We start from the raw sequence: 16,885 nt of genomic DNA, 5'->3' as shown, positions 1-16,885 counted from the left end.
GCCACAATGGCCAGGGCTGGACCAGGCCAAAGTCAGGAGCCAGGAGTTTCCTCTAGGTCTCCCATGTGGGTGCAGGGGCCCAAACGCTTGGGCCATCCTCTGCTGTTTTCCCAGGCCACCAGCAGAGAGCTGGATTAGAAATAAAGCAGCTGGGACATGAGCTGGCACCAAATATAATGCCAGTGTCACAGGTGGTGGCTTTACCTACCACACCACAGTGCCAGCCCCCACCTAGCCACTTTTTAAGGACTAGAAAACCATTTTTACTTGAGAGAAATTGTGCTTATTCAAACACTTTCTTGAAAATAAATTAGTCATTTAAGTGAAAACAGTTGGCTGGTTATTTTTGTCAGTGGTAAAATTCTAGCTTTCAAGCCGGCACCGCGGCTCACTAGGCTAATCCTCCCCCTTGCGGCACCAGCACACCGGGTTCTAGTCCCGGTCGGGGCGCCGGATTCTGTCCCGGTTGCTCCTCTTCCAGGCCAGCTCTCTGCTGTGGCCCGGGAGTGCAGTGGAGGATGGCCCAAGTGCTTGGGCCCTGCACCCCATGGGAGACCAGGATAAGTACCTGGCTCCTGCCATCGGATCAGCGCGGTGCGGCGGCCATTGGAGGGTGAACCAACGGCAAAGGAAGACCTTTCTCTCTGCTCTCTCTCTCTGTCCACTCTGCCTGTCAAAAAAAAAAAAAAAAAAAAAAAAAAAAAAAAAAAAAAAAATTCTAGCTTTCAAATGAGAAATTAAAGTTTGCAGAACTTACCTGCTTCCAAGATCTGTCTACAGCTTCTCAGTAGTTTTCTGATGAGATTGGTGATCGTGTTAACAAATGAGATTATTTAAAGATAGATAGATAGAGTACAATGAAATGTCTTTTTAAAGATTTATTTTTCATTTATTTGAAAGACAGAGTTAGAGAGGAGGAGGGAAGAGAGAGAAAGGAGTGAGCGGCTGGGCCATTGTGAAGTCAGGGGCCAAGAGGTTCTTCCAGGTCTCCCCCATGGGTGCAGGGGCCTCAGGACTTGGGCCATCTGCCACTGCTTTCCCACCATAGCAGAGAGCTGAATCAGAAGTAGAGCAGCCAGGTCTCGAACCAGTGCCCATATGGGATGCCGGCACTGCAGATTGCGTTTTAACCACAACACTGGCCCTGCCAGCTGCCTTTTCCCTGAGTTCACCATTCCTATTTTGAGAAGGTTTAATCTAAAATTGTTATTTAGTGAAAGATTGGGATCACTTATTTTAAACATTGTCTTCCTAGTACAGGAAAAATTGCTAGTACTAAGCATTTAGAAGAATTGTTATTGTGTTGTAGTGGTGGAAACATTACAATATTTCCTTTTTCTTAAATATGCCTCATGGGAGATGACAGGTATACTCACACTACCATATCAGGCGTCACCCTCTTTCCTGCTCTGTGTGCCTGAAGGCTGACATTTCTGCAGGGGGAAATTTTTTACCTCTCAGGATCTTTTTAAATTAACTATTCATGGTGCCGGCGCTGTGGTGCAGTAGGTTAATCCTCCGCCTGCGGCATCCCATATGGGCACTGGGTTCAAGTCCCAGTTGCTCCTCTTCCAGTCCAGCTGTCTGCTGTGGCCTGGGAAAGCAGTAGAAGATGGCCCAAGTGCTTGGGCCCCTGCACCCACATGGGAGACCAGGAGGAAGCACCTGGCTCCTGGCTTCAGATCGGCGTAGCTCCGGCCGTTGCAGCCATTTGGGGAGTGAACAAACGGAAGGAAGACCTTTCTTTGCCTCTCTCACTGTCTGTAACTCTACCTGCCAAATAAATAAAAATCTTTAAAAATAATTTTAAAAAATAACTAAACTATTCTGTAACAAACGTTGAACTCCTTTTTAAATAACTTCACTTACAAGTGTGCTCATTAATCATTTTTTTAAATTTCTTTACTTTGACTTTTGCATGTGTTTATGGGCATTGCAAACCTAGACACCCTCCCCCACCCCGTCCCCTGTGTCCTGAATTCTATTACTTGATATGAATCCCATTTCAGGACAAATTTACTATGTGTATTCTTTATACTCTTAGTTTTAACACTGAATTTTCTTTTTTGTAACTATTTGTAAGCTATATGGCTTATAAAGTTTATATTAAATTGTCTTTATGAAAGTACATTCGCTTTAACGTGAAAAGGAGCCTGTTCTCAGGAGACTGAAATACAAATCAAAAGAAAATTTTTATTTTTTTCTCTCTTGTTTTTTAGAGCCAGGAAATGTCATTTCAATTCTTATATCTTCAGAGTTTTTGAAAATGGATTCATTGGTAAGTACTTATTAAATTTTTTTTTATTTTATTTTATTTATTTATTTATTTTTTTGACAGGCAGAGTGGACAGTGAGAGAAAGAGACAGAGAGAAAGGTCTTCCTTTTGCCATTGGTTCACCCTCCAAGGGTCGCCGCGGCCGGCGCACCGCACTGATCCGATGGCAGGAGCCAGGTACTCATCCTGGTCTCCTATGCGGGTGCAGGGCCCAAGTACTTGGGCCATCCTCCACTGCACTCCCGGGCCACAGCAGAGAGCTGGCCTGGAAGAGGGGCAACCGGGACAGAATCTGGCGCCCCGACCGGAACTAGAACCCGGTGTGCTGGCGCCGCAAGGCAGAGGATTAGCCTACTGAGTCGCAGCGCCGGCCAAATTTTATTTCTTTATTTATTTTGAGAGGCAGGGAGAGCCCCCATCCATTGGTTCACTCCCCAAATGTCCACAACGGCTAGGGCCAAGCCATGCTGAAACCAGGAACTGGGAACCCAAGCTGAATCTTCCATGTGGATGACAGGGATCCAGCTGCTTGAGCCATCACCTGCTGCCTCCCAGGATGCTCATTAGCAAGAAGCTGGAATCAGAAGCAGAGCTAAAACTTAACCTAGGCACTCCGAAGTGGGATGTGACCTTCCTGACTGGCAGTTTAACCCCTAGGCCAAGCACCTGCTTTGTTAGTATTAATAGAAAAGTAATGCTCGTCTATTCACTTGATTTTTTTTCTTCAAGTGTCTAGAAAATTCTAAAAATCTTAATAAAGTGGTTATTAATTCAAGAATATAATGTCATTAGAATAAATTTCTGCTTAGGGAGTACTTTGTTTTGTTGGTAAGAGGTTAAGACTAGTATAGTAGTATGTATTATTTGTTTGTTGTGCCTATAAAGTGAACAGTGCTCAAGGAGTATACAGAATTGACTTTGCCCCAAAAGAGGTTTTGCCCTACAACGAAATTAAATGAAAATTAATTGGAATATATTTGTTTTGCTATTTAAATAACTTCTTCAAGCATGTTTATATCTGTCTTTCATATAGTTCAGTGAATAAAGACCAAATATCCAACTATTAAACAACATAATTTTGTGTATCACAGAAGTAGATGTCTGTTGCTTAAGTGTATTGGATGAAACAAAGTTCAGTATACACATATATATTTCAAGCTCTAACATTTTTATTTTTATTTTTTGTTTCTTCATCATTCACATGATGTTTTATGATTTTGTGGTTAATACTTAAATATCTGCTTTTAGCTCCTGGTAAAATTCTACAGGGAAGAATATTCCTTTGCTATATTGGCAGATATGAAGTTTTCCTATTTGATTATTTGGAGCTTTTCTTTCCACTCCCTAACCCTGCTCATTTAGCCATCTGGTACGACTTGCTTTAGGGAATGGCTACAGAAGAAAAACAGAAACTGAAAGAGTCCTTACCCTTTGAGGATCTTTTTAAAGTTTTAAAATTTAAGCCCTAAAAATAACTTTTATGCCAAAAGTAAAACATTTTGGGAGAATACATGATTTATCCTCTTTACTGTTAAAGTAAATGTACCTCAGTTTGAAGAGAGAAGGAGAAAATCAGAGAGCAAACCCAGTAAAACTGAGAAAACCCTTAGTTGACTGAAATTTTACTTGGACTATCCAGAGAAATGGAGGCTTAAAATTATAACTAAGTTTGGCCAGCGCCGCGGCTCACTAGGCTAATCCTCCTCCTTGCGGCGCCGGCACACCAGGTTCTAGTCCCAGTCGGGGCGCCGGATTCTGTCCCGGTTGCCCCTCTTCCAGGCCAGCTCTCTGCTGTGGCCAGCGAGTGCAGTGGAGGATGGCCCAAGTCCTTGGGCCCTGCACCCGCATGGGAGACCAGGATAAGTACCTGGCTCCTGCCATCGGATCAGCGCGGTGCGCCGGCCGCAGCACTCCGGCCGCGGGGGCCATTGGAGGGTGAACCAACGGCAAAGGAAGACCTTTCTCTCTGTCTCTCTCTCTCATTGTCCACTTTGCCTGTCAAAAAAAAAAAAAAAAAAATTATAACTAAGTTTAATTACAGGAAATCACCTAGCCTTTCCACCTGAGTGTGTAGACCAAGATTCGTACCTGTCAAAACCATGAAAGATGAATTATTGTTGCACATATTTATAAAAGATTTATTTATTTGAAAGGCAGAGTTAGAGAGGGAGAGACAGAGAGAGAGGGAAATTTTCCATCTGCTGGTTCACTCCCCAAATCTGTATGTATGTTTTCACAGATTGGACCAGCTGCACCAGTTTGAACAGTGTAGATTAACCAAGTAGGTAAAACCTAGTTAGCTAGCAATATGTGGATTAGGCTGCTAATGAATTTAATGTTCAAAAGTATTGCTGTGACATTACCCTTGGTGCTACTTTTTTCAACATTATTTTGTGTTCTCTTTTTTTAGGTTGAACAATGTATTGAATATTGCCACAAAAATATGAATGCTATAGTAGCTACCCCATGCAACATGAACTGTATTAATGCAAATCTTCTTACACGTATAGCAGATCTGTTCACACACAATGAAGTTGATGATTTAAAGGATAAAAAAGATAAGTTTAGGAGGTAACTTTTAAAATTTAATTTTGAACCTACTGTTACTGTTTTAAGAAATTTATTCCTATTTTATTTTCTTGAAATTCTATTGTTAGAATATATTTAGAAATGTATTTCTATTTTATTTCAGTAAAGTGCAATTTACAGAGCCAACAGCTCAAGATAAAAAGTATTTTGTATAGTGACTATATGAGCAGATGACAGTAGTAAGTTACATTAGAACTTACTTAGAAGGGCCAGTGCTGTGGTATAGCAGGTAAAGCAGCCGCCTGCAGTGCCAGCATCCCATATGGGTGCTGGTTCGAGTCCCAGCCACTCCACTTGCGATCCAACTCTCCACTATGGCCAGGGAAAATAGTGGAAGATGGCCCAAGTGCTTAGGCCCCTGCACCCACATGAAAGACCCAAAAGAAGCCCCTGGCTCCTGGCTTCGGGTCAGATTGGCTTCAGCCATTGTGGCCATTTAGGGAGTGAGCCAGCAGTTAGAAGACCACACTTTCTGTCTCTCCCTCTCTCTGTCTGTAACACTACCTCTCAAATGAATAAATCCTTAAAAAATAAAAAGAAATAAATTTAAACATGGGTGAGGTTTGAAACCATGGAATTGGATGGGATTTCCTAGGGGAGTCGATAGTTAGTGTTTGCTGTGTCCTGTTCAAGAAATCTTTGTCTACCTTAAAATAGTGAAGATATTTTCCTGGCTTTTTAAAAAATTATTATTCATCTTTAGTGAATGTTTTTGTGTGGTATGAGGTAAGGTTCAACATTCATTTTTTCCCCCAAATAGATATGTGCTTAGCACAGCACCATATGAGTATGGTCAGAAGACCATCCTTTCCCTAAAAGCAGGTGACTACATGTGAAGTCCATTTCTGCATTCCCCATTTTGTTGTTGATTTCTCTGTTCTATCAGTAATATAATAGTTTTATATAATCTAATTGTTGTAGCTTTGCCTTTCTTCAAGACTGCTGTCCTGGCCATTATATGTCTTTTGCATTTCGTATAAATTTAAAATTTTTTAAAAATTTCATTTCTTTGCAAGGCAGAAAATTTTATTTCTTTGCAAGAGCTCCCATTTGCTGATTCATTTCTAAAATGCCTACAGCAGCCAGGGCTGGTCCAGGGCCAAATTTGGGTACTAGGAACTCAGTCTATATCTCCCACCTAGGTGGCAGGAACCTAACTACTTGAACCATTGCTGCTTCCTCGCTGGGTCCATATTAGCAGGAAGCTGGAACTGAAGCCAGGCACTCTTGTGTGGGACACGGGGTATCTTAATCGCTAGGCTAAACACCTACCCCTCTATGTAAATTTTACAATCAACTTGCCTATTCTCTTTCCCAGACACAAACCTACTGGAATTTGAGTTAAACATTGAATGTGTAGATTAATATAGGAAGATTTAACTTGTTCCTAAAAAGTATGTCCCTCCGCTTACTGCTTTCCTAGGCCATAGCAGAGAGCTGGATTGGAAGTGGAGCAGCCGGGTCTTGAACTGGCGTCCATATGGGATGCCCACAATGCAGGTGGTGGCTTTACCCACTATGCCGCAGCGCCGGCCCCTCTTTAATGTTTTTTAAAGATTTATGTATTTATATGAAAGATAGAGTTACAGAGAGAGAGATGGAGAGAGATTGATTCCATACACTGGTTCACTCCTGAAATGGCTGCAACCATTACGGCCTCAGTTGAAACCGCCTGGAACTCTATCCGGGTCACCCATGTGGGAGGTGGGGACCCAGGCACTCAGCCTTCTGCTGCTGCTTGTCCAGGTGCATTAGCAGAGAGCGGGATTAGAAGTGGAACAGCTGGAGCTGGAACCAGCACTCTTCTGGGATGCTGACATCACAAGTGGCAGCTTAAACTGCTGCACCACAATTGCCTGCTCCTAGTCTTTAAATTTTTAAAAAAGATTTATTTATTTATTTGAAAGAGTACAGAGAAAGAGAGAGATCCTCCATCCACTGGCTCATTCCCCCAAATGGCCACAATGACTTGCACTGGCCCAGGCTGAAGCCAGGAGCTTCCAGGTATCTGAAGTGGGTGAGGGGCCCAAGCACTTGGGCCATCTTCCACTGCTTCCCAGGTGTATTAGCAGGGAGCTGGATCAGAAGTGGAGCAGCCAGGACTTGAACTGGGATGCCATTTCACAGGTGGTGGCTTCACCTGCTCACTATACACAATGCCAGTCCCAAATTTTTTTCAGCAATATTTTAGAGTTTTTGGTGCAAAAGCTTTTATCTTTTTTTAAAAAATAAAATTTATTCCTAGGCATTTAATTTTTAAGGTTATAGTGCTAGTCTCACTTCATTTTCTAATTGTTAGCAAGAGAGTGTTGATAAAGGTTACCCAATATTTAGAGGTTCAACAGAGAAACAGCTTTTGAGGGACCTGAAGAGGAAGAGGAGCTGAAAGTAGAAGGGAGAGAAAAGGATGGAGTATTTCCAGGGAGGGAAAGCAATTAGGTGACCAAGTGTGTGGAACACTGGGGATGGAGATATAGCCAGTTGGCATTTAGTAAACATTTTTCCAGATATTTAGTCTGCTGAAAATTTTAGCAGTCACTATTGGGGATAGGTGGGGAGGGTTTTTTTTTTTTTGTGTGTGTGTGTGTGTGTGTTTTAAGGAGGTACTGTGAAACTGATGTAGTACAATAGGTTAAGCTGTTGCTTGTGAGGCTGGCATCCCATCTGAACACTGATTCGAGTCCTGGCTGCTCCACTTCCAATCCAGCTCCCTGCTGTTGTGCCTCGGAAAGCAGCAGAAGATGGCCCAAGTGCTTGGGCCCCTGTACCACGTGGGAGACCCTGATGGAGTTCCAGGCTCCCATATTTGGCCTGGCTCAGTCCTGACCATCAAGGTCATTTAGGGGATGGGGATGAATCAACTGATGGATGATCTCTCTCTGTTTCTCCCTCCCTTCCTCCCTCCCTCCCTCCCTCCATCTCTCTCTCTCTCTCTCTGTAACTCTGCCTTTCAAATAAATAAATCTTTCCCAAAAAATGGGGAAGTACTAGATTATATTTATATGCTAATCAGGATGATCCATTAGAGAAAGACATTGGTAATGCAGGGGATTATCTAAGAATTTAGTCCTTAATGGGAATGAGATAGAAAGGAATTATTCAAGAGCTAGCCACTTGAAAATGAGAATAGAACCATAAACCCAGACTTGGCCTTTAATAGCAGCAAACATCTAGGAAAAATGAAGGTAGTCAGGATGTACATTTGGAATTAATAATATATGTATAAGACTTCAAGTTCAGTTATATGAATAGTATACATAATAATATGGTTAATACTTTTTGACTGCTTAACCCTGTGCCCTATGCCTGGCACCCTGTAGAACCATATAATTTACCCCTCATAGACATTTAAGAGTTTGGAATCATTAGTCATATTTTGTAAAGGAGAAAACAGGTTCGGGGCTGACGCTGTGGCGCAGCAAGTTAACGCCCTGGCCTGAAGCGCCAGCATCCCATGTGGGCACCGGTTTGAGACCCAGCTGCTCCTCTTCCGATCCAGCTCTCTGCTGTGGCCTAAGATAGCAGTAGAAGATGGCCTAAGTCCTTGAGCCCCTGCACCCACGTGGGCGACCCAGAAGAAACTCCTGGCTCCTGGCTTCGGCTCGGCGCAGCTCCAGCTCTCTGCTGTGGCCTAAGATAGCAGTTGAAGATGGCCTAAGTCCTTGAGCCCCTGCACCCACGTGGGCGACCCAGAAGAAACTCCTGGCTCCTGGCTTCGGCTTGGCGCAGCTCCAGCCGTTGCAGCCATCTAGGGAGTGAACCAGCGGATGGAAGTCCTCTCCCTCTCTCCCTCTACCTCTCTCTGTAACTCTTTCAAATAAATAAAATAAATCTTTTTAAAAAAAGAAAGAAAACAGGTTCAGAGATGATAAATAAGATGTTAAAAATCACATACCTAGTTTTTGGTAGTCCCAGATTGTTAAATTCTCGAAATCTTTAATTTTGAATATTGTGGTTTAAGAACCGAGGGAAAGGTAGATATTTATCAATAATATTTCTGTTAGAAATAGATCAGGCAGCTCTCACTAGTAAGTTTGTTTTCTTAAAATATCAAAAATGTATTATAAGCCCCAAGAGTTCGTCTCTTTAAGGATTAGTTCATTTTACTGTATGCAGGTACAAATAGGTCAGTGTTTATTTTCATCACTGTAAAGTAAGTTTAATAAAGTACATACAGAGAATTAATTTGTTTTTTATTTGTTGGTAATAGTAAACTTTTTTGTAAGAAGATTGAAAGATTATTTGACACTGACTACTTGAATCCAGATTCGCGGAGTAATGCAGCAACTTTATATAGGTACAGTAATGTAATTTTTCTCCAGCATGTTCTATAAAATAGCTAGATTTTTAAATTCAATGCATTCAAAATTTTCTTCTTGGATTTTTGTATCTTCTTTGTGTTATAGATGCTGTTTGTGTAAGAAACTTTTAACAAAAGAAACAGAAAGAAGAATTCCTTGCATTCCTGGAAAAATCAATGTGGATCGACATGGAAATATCATCTATATTCACATAAGGTGTAGTAAAGATTAAAATATTGCTTTTTAATGTGAATTTCTAGTGTATTTATAAAAGCGTCACTACTCTTCTAAGGAATAAGATAAAATCTTTTAGTAAGGTGCTACTTTTTTTTTTTTTTTTTTTTTTTGATTTAACAGATAGAGTTAGACAGTGAGAGAGACAGAAAGGTCTTCCTTCCATTGGTTCACCCCCCAAAATGGTCGCTATGGCGGAGCTACGTCGATCCGAAGCCAGGAGCCAGGTGCTTCCTCCTGGTCTCCCATGCAGGTGCAGGGGCCCAAGCACTTGGGCCATCCTCCACTGCCAGCTGGACTGGAAGAGGAGCAACCAGGACTAGAACCCAAAACCTATATGGGATGCCGGCGCCGCAGGTGGAGAATTAACCAAGTGAGCCATGGCGCCGCCCTCGCAAAGTGCTACTTTTAAAACAAAGTGAGGGGTCAGCGCTGAGCCTTGGCTAATCCTCCGCCTGCGGCGCCGGTACCTCGGGTTCTAATCCCGGTCGGGGTGCCAGATTCTGTCCCGGTGGCTCCTCTTCCAGTCCAGCTCTCTGCTGTGGCCCGGGAAGGCAGTGGAGGATGGCCCAATATTAGTCTTGAAAGATGTTGTGATCAGTACCATTAAAACTTTTTGTTCATTAACAGATTTTAGTTATCTACATAAATTTTTTAAAGGTTTATTTATTTGAAAGGCAGTTACATAGAGAGACAGAAACATCCATTGGTTCAGTTCACAAATGGTCTCAACAGCTAGAACTGGGCCAGGCTGAAACCAGGAGTCTGGAATTCCATCTAGATCTCCCACATGGCAGACAGAGGCCCAGGCAAGGAGGTGAACTAGAAGTGGAACAACTAGAACTTGAACTTGCACTCATGTGGGATGCTGGCGTTGCTGGCAACAATTTAACCTGCACAATACTAACACCCCCTGCATAAATATATTGAATTCTACAAGAGAACCAAAATTACTTTCAGGAGAATTTTAGTGATTGAAGAAAATTGTTTTTGATATTAGATTTTTCCATTATGTAGTTTTTAAAAAGCTTTGTTTATTTGTTTGAAGGGCAGAGCATCTAAGAGAGGGAGAAGGAAATTTTTCTGTCTGTTGGTTCACACCTACATGGCTGCAACAGGCAGGTCTGGGCCAGGCTGAAGCTAGGAGCCAAGAACTGCCATGGGTAACAGGGGCCCAAGGACTTGGACCATCTTCTGCTACCTTCCTAGGCACCTTAGTAGGAAGCTAGATTAGAAGCTGAGTAGCTTGGACTCGACTGTCACTTTATGGGTAGCAAGCATCACAAGCAATGGCTTAACCCACTGTGCCTTGCCAGCCCCTCCATAATTTAATTTTTCCTTATACTTGGATACTATTAATATTCCATTCATATATAATATATATAATAATTCCCATATATGTTTAAAGCAAGTAAGTTGGCATAATGTCTCAGGAAAGCAGAAACCTGAATGATTAAGTGGACTAAAATATATCCAGTATATCTGTAGCAGTAGTATATTTCTATAAAACACCTGTAGTCAACTCTTAATATACAGCCTTTACGAATTATGTTGTAGGAGCAGGCATCTGACAAATAGTAAAGATACTGTGTGGGATCCCCACATTCCATTGGGTTCAAGTACTGGCTCTACTTTGGATTCCCGCCTCCTGTAAATGCACACTCTGGGAGGCAGTAGGTGATGATTCAAGTATTTGGATTCCTGCCGCCCACATAGGAGACCCAGATTGAGTTCCAGGCTCCTGGCTTCAGTCCAGCCCATTCCTGGCTGTTGCAAGCATTTGGGGAATGAACCAGCTGATAGGAAATCTCTATCTCCTTCTCTCTCTTCTCTGTGTCTCTCTGCCTTTCAAATAAAATGAAAAATAAATAAAAAGCATATGTATATATGTATATACTTACATAGAAAGTAGTAAAATAAGTGAAAAATATAGTATATAAATCAAAACTGGAAACAAGCTCCCTAAAATGTTAATTTTGGTGTTACCTTTGAATGATAGTATTGTGTGATAGTTTTAAGTTTTTTTGCTTGTTCTTTTTTCTGTATTAGAAATATATAGCATTTTTGGCTGGCGCCATGGCTCAATAGGCTAATCCTCTGCCTTGCGACGCCGGCACACTGGGTTCTAGTCCCGGTCGGGGCGCCGGATTCTGTCCCAGTTGCCCCTCTTCCAGGCCAGCTCTCTGCTGTGGCCAGGGAGTGCAGTGGAGGATGGCCCAAGTGCTTGGGCCCTGCACCCCATGGGAGACCAGGAGAAGCACCTGGCTCCTGCCATCGGATCAGCGCGGTGCACCGGGGGCGGCGGCCATTGGAGGGTGAACCAATGGCAAAGGAGGACCTTTCTCTCTGTCTCTCTCTCTCACTGTCCACTCTGCCTGTCAAAAATAAATAAATAAATAAATAAATAAAATTTAAAAAAAAGAAATATATAACATTTTTATTACAATATATAAGTGATATTTCATAAGTGAAACATTAAAAACAAATACAAGGAAATTTTTAATTGCCCTTAGTGTTAATAGTACAGTCAACCTTAATATGTTGTGTTTTTTCTATCAGTACAATAATTACACAATCTTCACTAGTTACTGTAAGCACCTGTAATTTCATACTTTTTTGTCATGATTTTTTTGAAAACTACTTTCATTCTGACAACAATAAGCATGAATATTAGTATGTGAAAAAAGTAATGGATATTAACGTGAACATCTATTTTTGTTGTTTTTTTCAAAGTATTTTCCTATAAGTCAGCAGTTGATGCAAACAAAAATTTGTCTTTAAATAACTTTAGTTAAATGTGCCTAATTTGTAATAAACATGATGACATTTTGTTACATGTTGAGCTAAGCATGATAGTAAAACTTAGAAAAGATTAAAACAGGGGTTTGAATAGAAATTGGAATTATTTTGATCATAGCAAATGTAGTTTTAAACCTTTATTTTTTTAACTTTATATTGTTATTTAAAATCTGGATTATCAAAGCCTGATTGTATAATATTATATCACTCAATTACTAGAAAACATGATTTGCAAATAATGCAAAGAAGTAATATACTAATTAAATGCTTAGAATCACCAATAATTAATAATGACCTGTCTTATATACAGTTAGAATAAAGTTTCCATTTAATGGCGTATGTGTAAGTCCCAACTGATGGTCCAATCAAGCTATGTTTAATTAATAATCCTTTTACTAGCTTAGCAAAATAGTTTGGCATTCAGCTTTTCATACCTTGTTCATTTGTCCACATAGTAAACAAACCCCCAAGTAAATTTTATTTACCTTTCTGTGTGGTCCACACCACACATGTATTTGGGGAATGTTCTTGAGAAAAAGTCACAAAGTTTAGAACATTTCTTCATATTGTTTGTTTGTAAAATAATGTAACATTGAGACTCTTTTCCCAGAGATAAGAGTTGGGATGTTCACGAGTATTTGAATAGTCTTTTTGAAGAATTAAAATCTTGGAGAGATGTATATTGGCGCTTGTGGGGAACAGTCAACTGGCTGACTTGTTCACGATGTTGTCAGGTAAGTTTTTTTAATTCAGTATCCTTCCCTGCAAACATTAAGAGCAAGTCTCTCAGATCTTCTGTTTAATAAATATGTTTGGATAATATCCAGCGTCTTTTTGAGAAACTAGTAGCAAAAGCAAGTGTCCTGTAAAATTTGCTTGCCTCGAGCTCCATTTATCTTGCCATGTTTCTTTTTTATGTTTCATTGCAGAAGTAGTCAATGCTTTGTCGAATTTTTAGAAAAGCAACAAGTCTTGGGGCATGTGCTATTGCACAGCTGTTTAAACTGCTGCCTATAGTGCTGGCATCCCTTATAGGTGCCAGTTCAAGTCCCACCTGCTTCGCTTCTGATCCAGCTGATTGCTAATGCACCTCCCTTCTTCTCTCTCTCTGTAGCTCTACATTTCAAATAAATAAATAACTCTTTAAAAAAAAAAGAAAGAAAAGCAACAAGTCTTAAATGACCAGATCCATTTTTTCAAAGGTTAAAAAGTAAAGAATCATTATTGCCTTTAATTTTTTCTAGCCAGACCTTATCTCCATTGCTCATAAAATTCTGTGGTAATTCAGAAGCACCTTTGCAGATAGGATGCTGTTGACTTGCACGCTTTTTGTTGTAACAATTGTAATCCCAAAAATATTTGTTAATTTTCTAATTAGGAAGTTTATATTAAAAAGCACAAGAAAGCTGTCTATTTAAAAGAATACAGAATAAATCCTTTTATAAGAATGGATGTCTATTATGTCAAAATCATTCCAATCAATCTTATGTATAAATCCAAAATTTTCTACATATGATTTTTTTTTTTATTTTGACAAGCAGAGTTAGTGAGAGAGAGAGACAGAAAGGTCTTCCTTTTCCATTGGTTCACCCCCAAAATGGCCGCTAAAGCCGGTGCGCTGCGCTGATCAGAAGCCAGGAGCCAGGTGCTTCCTCCTGGTCTCCCATGCGGGTGCAGGGCCCAAGTACTTGAGCCATCCTCCACTGCCTTCCCGGGCCACAGCAGAGAGCTGGACTGGAAGAGGAGCAATCGGGACTAGAACCCTGCGATCATATGGGATGCTGGCACCGCAGGTGGAGGATTAACCAAGTGAGCCACGGCGCCGGCCCTACATATGATTTCTTAAGTCTTCCTCCCCCTGTGTAATCTTTCCTCTTCTTTTCCTCTTCCTCCTCCTGCTCCCCCTCTTCATCAAGAAAGATTTATTTATTTGTTCGAAAAGTAGAGTTAACACAAAGGGAGAGATAGAGGGATGTCTTCTATCCACCGGTTCACTCTCCAAATGACCATAACAGCAGGGATGGGCCAAGCTGAAGCCAAGAACCTGAAACACCATCTGGGTTTCCCACACTTGTTCAGGGTCCCAAGGTCTTAGACCATTTTCCACTGCTTTCCCAGATGTTAGCACAGAGCTGGATTGGAAGTGGAGCAGCCAGGACTTGGACTGGCACTAAATGGGATGCCAGTGTTCGCAGCTGGCAGCTTAACCATGCCAGCCCCAGTAATTGTCTTCTTTCACTTGGGTAATTACTTACAGTAGAAAGAAGAAAGAATAGTTTATCAGAACTATCAGACTAACATTTCAAGCTACAAAGTCCCACCATAGACTGTCTGCACTCCCTCAGATTTAAAAAATCAGGTTTAGGGAGGCCAATATTGTGGAGTCACAGGTAAAGCCACTGCCTGTGATGCTGGCATCCCATATGGGCACCAGTTTGAATCCTAGCTGCTCTACTTCCGATCCTGCTAGTGCACCTGGGAAAGCAGCAGGTACTGCCATCCACGTGGGAGACCTGGAGGAAGCTCCTAGTCTTTCAAACAAGTAAATAAATCTCTGAAAAGAAAAGGCATGCTTATTGAAATTTAATTATGTTATATACATTAAAATTGATCTTTTTTATAAGATTTGCTAAATGCATACCCTGATGTAACTACTACCATCTTCAAAGCATATAGCATTTCCATCACCCTAAAACGTTTCCTTGTACTCCCTTAATCAATTCTTCCTGCCATGCCAGTCTGGCAACAACTGATCTTTTCCTGTCTCATAGTCTTGATTTTTCCAGAATGTCGCATAGATTCAGTCATGCAGCAGTTACCCTCTTGAGTGTAGCATCTTTCATTTAGCAAAATTGATCTGAATTGATCCATGTTGTTGCATGTCTCAGTTCTTTTTTATTGCTAAGTAGTAGACTATTATATATTCTTTTTTATTGCTAAGTAGTAGACTATATCACTGCTTATTCATTCACCGGTTGAAGGCCTTTGCAATGTTTCTTATTTGCGGCCATTATGAAGAGAACTTCTGTAAACAACTCCAGACAAGTTTTCCAGTGAACAGAGATTTTTTGTTTCTCTTGGATAATTATTTAGGAATAGGATGGCTGGGTTATATGGCAGATGTAATGTAAGTTTGCCATTCATCATGCCTAACGGTTTTCTTAAGTCACTGAACCATGCTGTATTGCTGCCAACAGTCTCTAACAGTTCTGGTTGTCCCATATCTCACTAGCACTTGATGTGGTCGGGCTGGTTTTTTTGCTGTTAATATAATCGTCAATTTTGTTTTTGTACTTGAATTTTTTACCAACTTACATACAGTTCTGAAACTGGACTATTTTATAATTATGCTTTGATAGGTGTTTTCACTCAAAATTCAAAAGTCATGCTGCAGCTGGTGCTGTGGCTCAATAGGCTAATCCTGCGCCTGCGGCAAAGGAAGACCTTTCTCTCTCTCTTTCTCCCACTGTCCACTCTGCCTGTCAAAAAAAAAAAAAAAAAAAAAAAAAAAAGTCATGCTGAAGTTTTCATTAATACTGATGATGAAGATTTACCTTACTGACTTTCTAAAATATGTTTTTATTTTTCATTGACAAATAGTGATTGTATATATTTACAGAGTTATAATGTGGCATTTCAGCACACATACACAGTGTGTAATGATCAGTCAGAATAATTGGTGTATTTGTTGCTTCAGGTATTTATTTCTTGTGTTGGGAATGTTCAAAATCCTCTGTACTTATTATTTTAAAATATTCAATTATTGTCAACATTAATATAATTAATATCATAATTATATTACTATGTAGCCTAATGTGATTAATATATATTTTTTAAAGATTTGTTTATTTTATTTGAAAGGCAGAGTTATAGAGAGAGGAGAGGGAGAGACAGAGAGAGATTTTCCATTTGCTGGTTCATTCCCCAAATGGCCACAACAGCTGGAGCTGGGCCAGACCAAAGCCAGGAGCCAGGAGCTTCATCCGGGTCTCCCACGTGGGTGCAGGGGCCCAAGCACTTGGTCCATCATCTGCTGCCTTTCCAGGTTAATTAGCAGGGAGCTGGATTGGAAGTGGAACAACCGGGACTCAAACCAGCGCCCATAGGGGATGCTGGTGCTCCATGTGGAGGCTTTACCTGCTACACCACAGTACCAACCCAAATATAATTAATATTAATATTGTTGTCAACCATAGTTATCCTGTGCTATAGAACATTAGTTGTTACTCCTCCCTATCTAGCTTCTGCCCTGCACCCATTAACTGTCCTGTCTGTAATCAGTCCCCCATACCCTTACTAGACTCTGATAAATAACCACTATTCTATATCCTCTACTTCTGTGAGATCAGTTTTTTGCTCCCATATGTAAGTGAGAACATGCACTATTTGTCTTTCTGTGCCTGACTTATTTCACTTAACATAATGTTGTCTGGCTTCGTCTACATTATTGCAAATGACAGGATTTCCTCCTCTTTTTAAGTTTGAATAATATTCTGATTGTGTATGTATCATATATTCTTTTTTTTTTTTTTTTAATTTTTTTTTACAGGCAGAGTGGACAGTGAGAGAGAGAGACAGAGAGAAAGGTCTTCCTTTGCCGTTGGTTCACCCTCCAATGGCCGCCGCGGCCGGCGTGCTGCAGCCGGCGCACCGCGCTGATCCGATGACAGGAGCCAGGTGCTTTTC

The 16,885-nt window shown here is 40.9% G+C and overlaps 1 protein-coding gene across 7 annotated transcripts in view; it reads left to right on the top strand.

The window, feature by feature from the left end:
* SANBR (SANT and BTB domain regulator of CSR) overlaps positions 1 to 16,885 on the top strand; it is a 71,823-nt gene that overhangs the window by 18,252 nt on the left and 36,686 nt on the right. For all 7 annotated transcript variants that reach the window (XM_008254366.4, XM_002709853.5, XM_070069086.1 and 4 more), the window contains 5 exons: positions 2,220 to 2,278; positions 4,687 to 4,847; positions 9,076 to 9,162; positions 9,272 to 9,382; positions 12,810 to 12,933. In XM_008254366.4, the coding sequence (XP_008252588.2) occupies positions 2,220 to 2,278; positions 4,687 to 4,847; positions 9,076 to 9,162; positions 9,272 to 9,382; positions 12,810 to 12,933 (542 nt within the window). The remainder of the gene's footprint in view (positions 1 to 2,219; positions 2,279 to 4,686; positions 4,848 to 9,075; positions 9,163 to 9,271; positions 9,383 to 12,809; positions 12,934 to 16,885) is intronic.

The sequence above is a fragment of the Oryctolagus cuniculus genome, chromosome 2, assembly GCF_964237555.1.
Source record: "Oryctolagus cuniculus chromosome 2, mOryCun1.1, whole genome shotgun sequence".
In the NCBI taxonomy this organism is placed as follows: domain Eukaryota; kingdom Metazoa; phylum Chordata; class Mammalia; order Lagomorpha; family Leporidae; genus Oryctolagus; species Oryctolagus cuniculus.
The sequence above is the reverse complement of the archived record's forward strand: the minus strand, read 5'-3'. Positions and strand labels throughout refer to the sequence as shown.